At 42.5% G+C, this 11,251-nt stretch overlaps 1 protein-coding gene across 1 annotated transcript in view; it reads left to right on the top strand.

Annotated features, from left to right (window-relative positions):
- Positions 1-1,491, top strand: part of LOC123084744 (probable pyridoxal 5'-phosphate synthase subunit PDX2) — a 3,058-nt gene extending 1,567 nt beyond the window's left edge. Inside the window, exons 3-7 of the mRNA XM_044506239.1 lie at positions 174-261; positions 358-431; positions 569-760; positions 1,003-1,100; positions 1,191-1,491. Coding sequence (XP_044362174.1) covers positions 174-261; positions 358-431; positions 569-760; positions 1,003-1,100; positions 1,191-1,323 — 585 coding nt within the window. The 3' untranslated portion in view covers positions 1,324-1,491. The remainder of the gene's footprint in view (positions 1-173; positions 262-357; positions 432-568; positions 761-1,002; positions 1,101-1,190) is intronic.
- Positions 1,492-11,251: the final 9,760 nt, after the last annotated feature.

Raw genomic sequence — 11,251 nt, 5'->3', positions numbered from 1 at the left:
TATTTTGCATAGAACTAGATCCAGATTCGTTATAATTGACTATACGTATATTTTTCATTTGAAGTGCGCCTCGACAGGGTGCAACTTTTATACCTCTGATAGAGTACACATCTTCTTAGACTAACTTTTTTACACTGTTAAATGTCCAACATCTCATTTCATCTGCTTTGCAGTTTCCTGCACTTCGAGAGTTTGTCGGTGCAGGAAAGCCTGTGTGGGGAACTTGTGCTGGGCTCATTTTCCTTGCAAACAAGGCGGTAGGTACGTGGGTCACCAATTGGTAGATGCTTTAGCTTTTAATTTGGTGAGATTAGTTGATGGAATGTCATGATCACTACTAAGTAATGCTACCCGCAGGACAAAAATTGGGAGGCCAAGAGCTTGTTGGGGGGCTAGATTGCACTGTCCACCGGAACTTTTTTGGGAGCCAGGTAACTCCGAGGACCATGTTGCCTATTTGATGCCTGAATTAGTTTGTAATATCACTTGAATTGCATATCTTCAAATGTTTTTGAGATAAATGTACAATAATGTGAACCACGTTTCATTGCAAACTGTTCTCTTGCAGCTGCAAAGCTTTGAAACCGAACTTTCAGTGCCAATGCTTGCGGACAAGGAAGGAGGCAGTAATACATGCCGTGGAGTATTTATACGAGCACCTGCTATCTTGGAAGTAGGATCGGATGTTGAAATACTGGCTGAATGCCCTGTTCCTTCTGGTAGACCCAGCATTACCATACCATCTGCCGAGGGTGTTGAGGTTTGCTTCCTGCTCTTTTGAGTTTGACTTGCTGGCGACCGTGATTATTTACTTTTTTTTCTTGCTGAACCAGATGTGTGTATCTGGATGTTCCTTTTATTCAAGTACTTTGCTGACAAAATGCTTTGAGAAAATACTACCACATGAGTAGCGGCTACCCTGATGGATCCCTTGTCGAAAACATACTCCAAATTACCTTATCACTTATGTGCACTGACTTGCAATGCATATTACCCTGGCAGGAAGAGGTGTACTCAAAAGATCGGGTGATTGTTGCGGTGCGTCAAGGGAGCATCCTCGCCACCGCTTTTCACCCAGAATTGACATCAGACTGTAGATGGTAAGTTTTTTTTTCCTACGGCATGTCACATATTTTGGTTTGTCACTGCTAACTCTGAAGCAAAGTGCTTTGCACACTGCTGCTTGGCAGGCATCGCTTCTTCCTGGACATGGACAAAGAATCCCATCCAAAGGCCTTCTCCGCGCTATCTCTATCGTCGTCTTCAAGAGGTTCAGAAGGCGGGTCAAAGACCAAGCCTTTTGATCTTCCCATATTTGAATAGCAGCTGGCGGGAGAGGGGGTCTGCCAAACATTTAAGAAAAGAAAATAACTAAGTTTTGATCATTCAGTTGATGACAGGCTGGGCATCCGTGATATTTCTATATCAAAATTGTATACCATACACTTGTAATAGTTGAATACAAGTCAATACACACTTGTATTATGAGAACCGAAACTGCTTCACACACATTTTTCGTCCGGTTATAGTACACACAAGTTTGATCAGAAGGGCAAGCAAGCAGCAGGAGGTATGTACAATTCCTGGCTTATCTTTCTTGCGTTGATTGGGTCCAATCTATGCATGTTTCAGACTTAATTCACTGGCCTCACACCACACATCTACTAGAAAACACCCAATACGTCATACAACGATACGTATCCATCGAGTATTCTAAAACGGGTTGACCCCTCAAAAGATTCTTTTTCTGAGGGGTTATAAGCTACACCTACCTGAACTCTCAAGAGTACTCGGCATTGACGCGGACGATCTTCTCATGCTCCCGTTTGGTATTGCGGGGGTCCTCCACAGACTCCAAGAACACATTTGATCGTCCGCGTCAAGCCGAAGCATGAGTAGATCGTCCGCGTCAATGCATGAAACGTGCATGCCATGGTCCGGATGTCCGAATTCCCTAAACCAGAAGCAAATTTGGGGTTTCGAGGAGTCCGAACGTGTAAGTTGGGACTACGTCTCCCCACACCCCGTGTGCTTTTTTCTTCTAGATCTACATGGTCCACCCTGCCATCTGAAATTGATGCCTATTTTTTGCTTTCTCTTTTGTTGGATTTCACAGGATCGAAAGCCTTAACGCAAGTTTTTTTTTGTAGATATACCCTAGTTTAAATATCAAGCAAGCCGCAAACCAGAAGCATAATCTCGTGTCGTGGTTATATATTTTTGCGTCACACTCAAAATAAATTCGTTAGTAATGAGTTTTTATCCATTTTGAGTTTCTTTTTTTTCTTTTGATGATGAGGTTCCTTTTTTTTAGGGAAATATGATGAGGTTCCTTAGTAATGAGTTTTCATGGTAATATGTGTCTCATTCATATAATAAAAATTAAGATACAAACCAATCTGACAAAGTTGAGGCAGTGGAACGCTGGCCTTTGCAAAAAGAACCATCGGTCAAGAAAGAAAATTACAATCATGCCGGACGACTCCTCTGAGTTTGACTCCAACGGCCGTCACCTGCCACCGGCACTACCACAATAGTACCAAAGAAAAAAAAAGTAAGGGATCAACTCTTAACTAAGCTCGACGCGGCTCCCTCGCTGATATGCAATTTTTCAGACCTTCAAAGTAGCTTACCAAATGTAAAGTCAATGACTCTGAAAGAATCTAGCCGGGGCAGCACCCGGACACGCCATCACACTTCAAATCTTGCAACCCCTGAAGGAAATATGCCCTAGAGGCAATAATAAAGTTATTATTTATTTCCTTATATCATGATAAATGTTTATTATTCATGCTAGAATTGTATTAACCGAAAACATAATACATGTGTGAATACATAGACAAACAGAGTGTCACTAGTATGCCTCTACTTGACTAGCTCGTTAATCGAAGATGATTATGTTTCCTAACCATGAACAAAAGAGTTGTTATTTGATTAACGAGATCACATCATTAGAAAAATGATGTGATTGACATGACCCATTTCATTAGCTTAGCACCCAATCGTTTAGTATGTTGCTATTGTTTTCTTCATGACTTATACATGTTCCTATGACTATGAGATTATGCAACTCCCGTTTGCCGGAGGAACACTTTGTGTGCTACCAAACGTCACAACGTAACTGGGTGATTATAAAGGAGCTCTACAGGTGTCTCCAAAGGTACATGGTGGGTTGGCGTATTTCGAGATTAGCATTTGTCACTCCGATTGTCAGAGAGGTATCTCTGGGCCCTCTCGGTAATGCACATCACATAAGCCTTGCAAGCATTGCAACTAATGAGTTAGTTGTGAGATGATGTATTACGGAACGAGTAAAGAGACTTGCCGGTAACGAGATTGAACTAGGTATTAAGATACCGACGATCAAATCTCGGGCAAGTAACATACCGATGACAAAGGGAACACCGTATGTTGTTATGCGGTCTAACCGATAAAGATCTTCGTAGAATATGTGGGAGCCAATATGAGCATACAGGTTCCGCTATTTGTTATTGACCGGAGACATGTCTCGGTCATGTCTACATTGTTCTCGAACGCGTAGGGTCCGCACGCTTAAGGTTTCGATGATAGTTATATTATGAGTTTATAAGTTTTGATGTACCGAAGGAGTTCGGAGTCCCGGATGAGATCGGGGACATGACGAGGAGTCTCGAAATGGTCGAGACGTGAAGATCGATATATTGGACGACTATATTCGAACATCGGAAAGGTTCCGAGTGATTCAGGTATTTTCGGAGGTACCAGGGAGTTACGGGAATACGAGGAAGAAGCAATGGGCCTTAATGGGCCTTAGTGGGAAGGACCAGGAGGTGGCGCGCGCCCCTCCCAAGCCCAGTCCGAATTGGACAAGGGGTTTGGGGCGCGGCCCCTCTCTCCCTTCCTTCCCCTCTTCCCCCCTTTCCCCCCTTCTCCTAGTTGGACTAGGAAAGGAGGAAACCTACTCCAACTAGGAGTAGGAATCCTACTCCCCTAGCGTGCCCCCCTAGGGCCGGCCTCCTCCCCCCTTGCTCCTTTATATACGAGGGCAGGGGGCACCTCTAGACACAAGTTGATCTTCAAGATCGTTCTCTTAGCCGTGTGCGGTGCCCCCCTCCACCATAGTCCTCGATAATATTGTAGTGGTGCTTAGGCGAAGTCCTGCGACAGTAGAACATCAAGATCGTCATCACGCCGTCGTGCTAACGGAACTCTTCCCCGACACTTTGCTGGATCAGAGTCCGGGGATCGTCATCGAGCTGAACGTGTGCTAGAACTCGAAGGTGTCGTAGTTTCGGTGCTTGATCGGTCGGGCCGTGAAGACGTACGACTACATCAACCGCGTTGTCATAACGCTTCCGCTGTCGGTCTACGAGGGTACATAGATTACACTCTCCCCTCTCGTTGCTATGCATCATCATGATCTTGCGTGTGCGTAGGAAAATTTTGAAATTACTACGTTCCCCAACAGTGGCATCCGATCCTAGGTTTTATGCGTTGATGTTGTGCATGAGTAGAACACAAGTGAGTTGTGGGCGATATAAGTCATACTGCTTACCAGCATGTCATACTTTGGTTCGGCGGTATTGTTGGATGAAGCGGCCTGGACCGACTTTACGCGTACGCTTACGCGAGACTGGTTCTACCGACTGCTTTGCACACAGGTGGCTGGCGGGTGTCAGTTTCTCCAACTTTAGTTGAACCGAGTGTGGCTACGCCCGGTCCTTGCGAAGGTTAAAATAGCACCAACTTGACAAACTATCGTTGTGGTTTTTGATGCGTAGGTAAGAACGGTTCTTACTAAGCCCAGTAGCAGCCACGTAAAACTTGCAACAACAAAGTAGAGGACGTCTAACTTGTTTTTGCAAGGCATGTTATGATGTGATATGGTCAAGACGTGATGAGATATAAGTTGTTGTATGAGATGATCATGTTTTGTTGAAGTTATCGGCAACTGGCAAAATCCTTATGGTTGTCTCTCTATTGCATAAGATGCAAGCGCCCAATAATTGCTTTACTTTATCGCTATGCGATAGCAATAATTGCAAGAGCAATTGTTGGAGAGACGACCACGTGACGGCACATTGATATAGATCAAGATGATGGAGATCATGGTGTCATGCCGGTGACGATAGAGATCATGACAGTACTTTGGAGATGGAGATCAAAGGCGCAAGATGATGATGGCCATATCATGTCATATACTTTGATTGCATATGATGTTTATCTTTTATACATCTTATTTTGCTTAGTTTGACGGTAGCATTTTAATATGATCTCTCACTAATTATCAAGAAGTGTTCTCCCTGAGTATGCACCGTTGCGAAAGTTCTTCGTGCTGAGACACCACGTGATGATCGGGTGTGATAGGCTCTACGTTCAAATACAACGGGTGCAAAACAGTTGCACACGCGGAATACTCAGGTTATACTTAACGAGCCAAGCATATACAGATATGGCCTCAGAACACGGAGACCGAAAGGTCGAGCGTGAATCATATAGTAGATATGATCAAGATAGTGATGTTCACCAATGAAGCTACTCCATCTCACATGATGATCGGACATGGTTTAGTTGATTTGGATCACATGATCACTTAGAGGATTAGAGGGATGTCTGTCTAAGTGGGAGTTCTTAAGTAATATGATTAACTGAACTTAAATTTATCATGAACTTAGTCCTGGTAGTATTTTGCAAATCATGTTGTAGATCAATAGCTCGCGTTGTTGCTTCCCTGTGTTTATTTTGATATGTTCCTAGAGAAAATTGTGTTGAAAGATGTTAGTAGCAATGATGCGGATTGGATCCGTGATCTGAGGTTTATCCTCATTGCTGCACAGAAGAATTATGTCCTTGATGCACCGCTAGGTGACAGACCTATTGCAGGAGCAGATGCAGACGTTATGAACGTTTGGCTAGCTCAATATGATGACTACTTGATAGTTTAGTGCACCATGCTTAACGGCTTAGAATCGGGACTTCAAAGATGTTTTGAACGTCATGGACCATATGAGATGTTCCAGGAGTTGAAGTTAATATTTCAAGAAAATACCCGAGTTGAGAGATATGAAGTCTCCAACAAGTTCTATAGCTAAAAGATGGAGGAGAATCGCTCAACCAGTGAGCATGTGCTCAAATTGTCTGGGTACTACAATTGCTTGAATCAAGTGGGAGTTAATCTTCCAGATAAAATAGTGATTGACAGAATTCTCTAGTCACCATCACCAAGTTAGTAGAACTTCGTGATGAACTATGATATGCAAGGGATAACGGAAACGTTTCCCAAGCTCTTCGTAATGCTGAAATTGACGAAGGTAGAAATCGAGAAAAACATCAAGTGTTGATGGTAGACAAGACCACTAGTTTCAAGAAAAGGGCAGAGGGAAGAAGGGGAACTTCAAGAAGAACAGCAAGCAAGTTGCTGCTCAAGTGAAGAAGCCCAAGTCTGGTCCTAAGCCTGAGACTAAGTGCTTCTACTGCAAAGGGACTGGTCACTGGAAGCGGAACTACCCCAAGTGATTGGCAGATAAGAAGGATGGCAAAGTGAACATAAGTATATTTGATATACATGTTATTGATGTGTACTTTACTAGTGTTTATAGCAACCCCTCAGTATTTGATACTAGTTCAGTTGCTAAGATTAGTAACTCGAAACGGGAGTTACAGAATAAACAGAGACTAGTTAAGGGTGAAGTGACGATGTGTGTTGGAAGTGGTTCCAAGATTGATATGATCATCATCGCACACTCCCTATACTTTCGGGATTAATGTTGAACCTAAATAAGTGTTATTTGGTGTTTGCGTTGAGCATGAATATGATTTGATCATGTTTATTGTAATACTGTTGTTCATTTAAGTAAGAGAATAAATTGTTGTTCTGTTTACATGAATAAAACCTTATATGGTTACACACCCAATGAAAATAGTTCGTTGGATCTCGATCGTAGTGATACACATATTCATAATATTGAAACCAAAAGATGCGAAGTTAATAATGATAGTGCAATTTATTTGTGGCACTGCTGTTTAGGTCATATTGGTGTAAAGCGCATGAAGAAACTCCATGCTGATGGGATTTTGGAATCACTTGATTATGAATCACTTGGTGCTTGCGAACCATGCCTTATGGGCAAGATGACTAAAGACTCCGTTCTCCAGAACAATGGAGCGAGCAACGGACTTATTGGAAATAATACATACTGATGTATGCGATCCGATGAGTGTTGAAGCTCGTGGCGGGTATCGTTATTTTCTGACCTTCACATATGATTTGAGCAGATATGGGTATATCTACTTGATGAAACATAAGTCTGAAACATTTGAAAAGTTCAAAGAATTTCAGAGTGAAGTGGAAAATCATCGTAAAAAGAAAAATATGGTTTCTACGATCTGATCGCAGTGACAAATATTTGAGTTACGAGTTTGGTCTTCAATTAAAACTATGTGGAATAGTTTCACAAATTCGTGCCACATGGAACACCACAGCATAATGGTGTGTCCGAACGTCATAACCATACTTTATTGGATATAGTGCAATCTATGATGTTTCTTACAGATTTACCAACATCGTTTTGGGGTTATGCATTAAAGACAGCTACATTCACGTTTAAAAGGGCACCATCTAAGTCACCGTCTAAGTCCGTTGAGACGACACAATCTGAACTGTGGTTTGGCAAGAAACCAAAATTGTCGTTTCTTAAAATTTGGGTTGTGATGCTTATATGAAAAAGTTTCATCCTGATAAGCTCAAACCCAAATCGGAGAAATATGTCTTCATAGGATACCCAAAGGAGACTGTTGGGTACACCTTCTATCAAAGATCCGAAGGCAAGTTATTCATTGCTAAGAATGGATCCTTTCTAGAGAAGGAGTTTCTCTCGAAAGAAGTGAGTGGGAGGAAAGTAGAACTTGATGAGGTAACTGTACCTGCTCCCTTATTGGAAAGTAGTTCATCACAGAAATCTGTTCCTGTGACTACTAGACCGATTAGTGAGGAAGCTAATGATGATGATCATGTAACTTCAGATCAAGCTACTACCGAACCTCGTAGGTAAACCAGAGTGAGATCCGCACCAGAGTGATACAGTAATCTAGTTCTGGAGGTCATGTTACTTGACCATGACAAGCCTACGAACTATGAGGAAGCGATGATGAGCCTAGATTCCGTGAAATGGCTTCAGGCCATGAAATCTGAGATGAGATCCATGTATGAGAACAAAGTATGGACTGTGATTGACTTGCCCAATGATCGGCGAGCCATTGAGATTAAATGGATCTTCAAGAGGAAGACGGACGCTGATAGTAGTGTTATTGTCTACAAAGCTAGAATTGTCGCAAAAAGGTTTTCGACAAGTTCAAGGTGTTGAGAGTTTCTCACTCGTATCTATGCTTAAGTCTGTCCGAATCATGTTATCAATTGCCGCATTTTATGAAATCCGGCAAATGGATAAACAAAACTGCATTCCTTAATGGATTTATTAAAGAAGAGTTGTATATGATACAACCAGAAGGTTTTGTCAATCCTAAAGGTGCTAACAAAATGTGCAAGCTCCAGTGATCCATCTATGGACTGGTGCAGGCATCTCGGAGTTGGAATATGCGCTTTGATGAGATGATCAAAGCATATAGTTTTATACAGACTTGCGGTGAAGCCTGTATTTACAAGAAAGTGAGTGGGAGCACTACAGCATTTCTGATAAGTATATGTGAATGACATATTGTTGATCGGAAATAATGTAGAATTATTCTGCAAAGCATAAAGGAGTGTTTTGAAAGAAGTTTTTCAAAGAAAGACCTCGGTGAAGCTGCTTACATATTAAGCATCAAGATCTATAGAGATAGATCAAGACGCTTGATAAGTTTTTTCAATGAGGACATACCTTGACAATATTTTGAAGTGGTTCAAAAATGGAACAGTCAAAGAAAGAGTTCTTGGCTGTGTTACAAGGTGTGAAATTGAGTAAGACTCAAAGCCCGACCACGGCAGAAGATAGAAAGAGAATGAAAGTCATTCCCTATGCCTCAACCATAGGTTCTATAAAGTATGCCATGCTGTGTACCAGATCTATTGTATACCCTACACTGTGTTAAGCAAGGGAGTACAATAGTGATCTAAGAGTAGATCACTGGACAGCGGTCAAACTTATCCTTAGTGAAATAAGGAAATATTTCTCAATTATGGAGGTGACAAAAGGTTTGTCGTAAAAAGTTACGTCGATACAAGTTTTGACACAGATCTGGATGACTCTAAGTCTCGATCTAGATACATATTGAAAGTGGGAGAAATTAGCTAGAGTAGCTCCGTGCAGAGCATTGTAGACATAGAATTCGCAAAATACTTACGGATCTGTATGTGACAGACCCGTTGACTAAAATTATCTCACAAGCAAAACATGATCACACCTTAGTACTCTTTGGGTGTTAATCACATAAACAATGTGAACTAGATTACTGACTCTAGTAAACCCTTTGGGTATAGGTCACATGATGATGTGAACTATGGGTGTTAATCACATGGTGATGTGAACTATTAGTTTTGAATCACATGGCGATGTGAACTAGATTATTGACTCTAGTGCAAGTGGGAGACTGAAGGAAATATACCCTAGAGGCAATAATAAAGTTACTATTTATTTCCTTATATCATGATAAATGTTTATTATTCATGCTAGAATTGTATTAACTGGAAACATAATACATGTGTGAATACATAGACAAACAGAGTGTCACTAGTATGCCTCTACTTGAATAGCTCGTTAATCGAAGATGGTTATGTTTCCTAACCATGAACAAAAGAGTTGTTATTTGATTAACGGGATCACATCATTAGAAGAATGATATGATTGACATGACCCATTCCATTAGCTTAGGACCCGATCATTTAGTATGTTGCTATTGCTTTCTTCATGACTTATACATGTTCCTATGACTATGAGATTATGCAACTCCTGTTTGCCGGAGGAACACTTTGTGTGCTACCAAACGTCACAACGTAACTGGGTGATTATAAAGGAGCTCTACATGTGTCTCCAAAGGTACATGTTGGGTTGGCGTATTTCGAGATTAGGATTTGTCACTCCGATTGTCGGAGAGGTATCTCTGGGCCCTCTCGGTAATGCACATCACATAATCCTTGCAAGCATTGCAACTAATGAGTTAGTTGTGAGATGATGTATTACGGAACGAGTAAAGAGACTTGCCGGTAACGAGATTGAACTAGGTATTAAGATACCGACGATCGAATCTCGGGCAAGTAACAAACCGATGACAAAGGGAACACCGTATGTTATTATGCGGTCTGACCGATAAAGATCTTCGTAGAATATGTGGGAGCCAATATGAGCATCCAGGTTCCGCTATTGGTTATTGACCGGAGACATGTCTCGGTCATGTCTACATTGTTCTCGAACCCGTAGGGTCCGCACGCTTAAGGTTTCAATGATAGTTATATTATGAGTTTATAAGTTTTGATGTACCGAAGGAGTTCGGAGTCCCGGATGAGATCGGGGACATGACGAGGAGTCTCGAAATGGTCGAGACGTAAAGATTGATATATTGGACGACTATATTCGGACATCGGAAAGGTTCCGAGTGATTCGGGTATTTTCGGAGGTACCACGGAGTTACGGGAATACGAGGAAGAAGCAATGGGCCTTAATGGGCCTTAGTGGGAAGGACCAAGAGGTGGCGCGCGCCCCTCCCAAGCCCAGTCCGAATTGGACAAGAGGTTTGGGGCGCGGCCCCTCTCTCCCTTCCTTCCCCTCTTCCCCCATTTCCCCCCTTCTCCTAGTTGGACTAGGAAAGGAGGAAACCTACTCCAACTAGGAGTAGGAATCCTACTCCCCTAGCGTGCCCCCCTAGGGCCGGCCTCCTCCCCCCTTGCTCCTTTATATACGGGGGCAGGGGGCACCTCTAGACACAAGTTGATCTTCAAGATCGTTCTCTTAGCCGTGTCGGTGCCCCCCTCCACCATAGTCCTCGATAATATTGTAGTGGTGCTTAGGCGAAGCCCTGCGACAGTAGAACATCAAGATTGTCACCACGCCATCATGCTGACGGAACTCTTCCCCGACACTTTGCTGGATCGGAGTCCGGGGATCGTCATCGAGATGAACGTGTGCTAGAACTCGGAGGTGCCGTAGTTTCGGTGTTTGATCGGTCGGGCCGTGAAGACGTACGACTACATCAACCGCGTTGTCATAACGCTTCCGTTGTCGGTCTACGAGGGTATGTAGATTACACTCTCTCCTCTCGTTGCTATGCATCACCATGATCT

Source organism: Triticum aestivum, chromosome 4A, assembly GCF_018294505.1.
Source record: "Triticum aestivum cultivar Chinese Spring chromosome 4A, IWGSC CS RefSeq v2.1, whole genome shotgun sequence".
Taxonomy (NCBI): domain Eukaryota; kingdom Viridiplantae; phylum Streptophyta; class Magnoliopsida; order Poales; family Poaceae; genus Triticum; species Triticum aestivum.
Note: the sequence above shows the minus strand (reverse complement) of the source record. Positions and strands in the feature narration are given on the sequence as shown.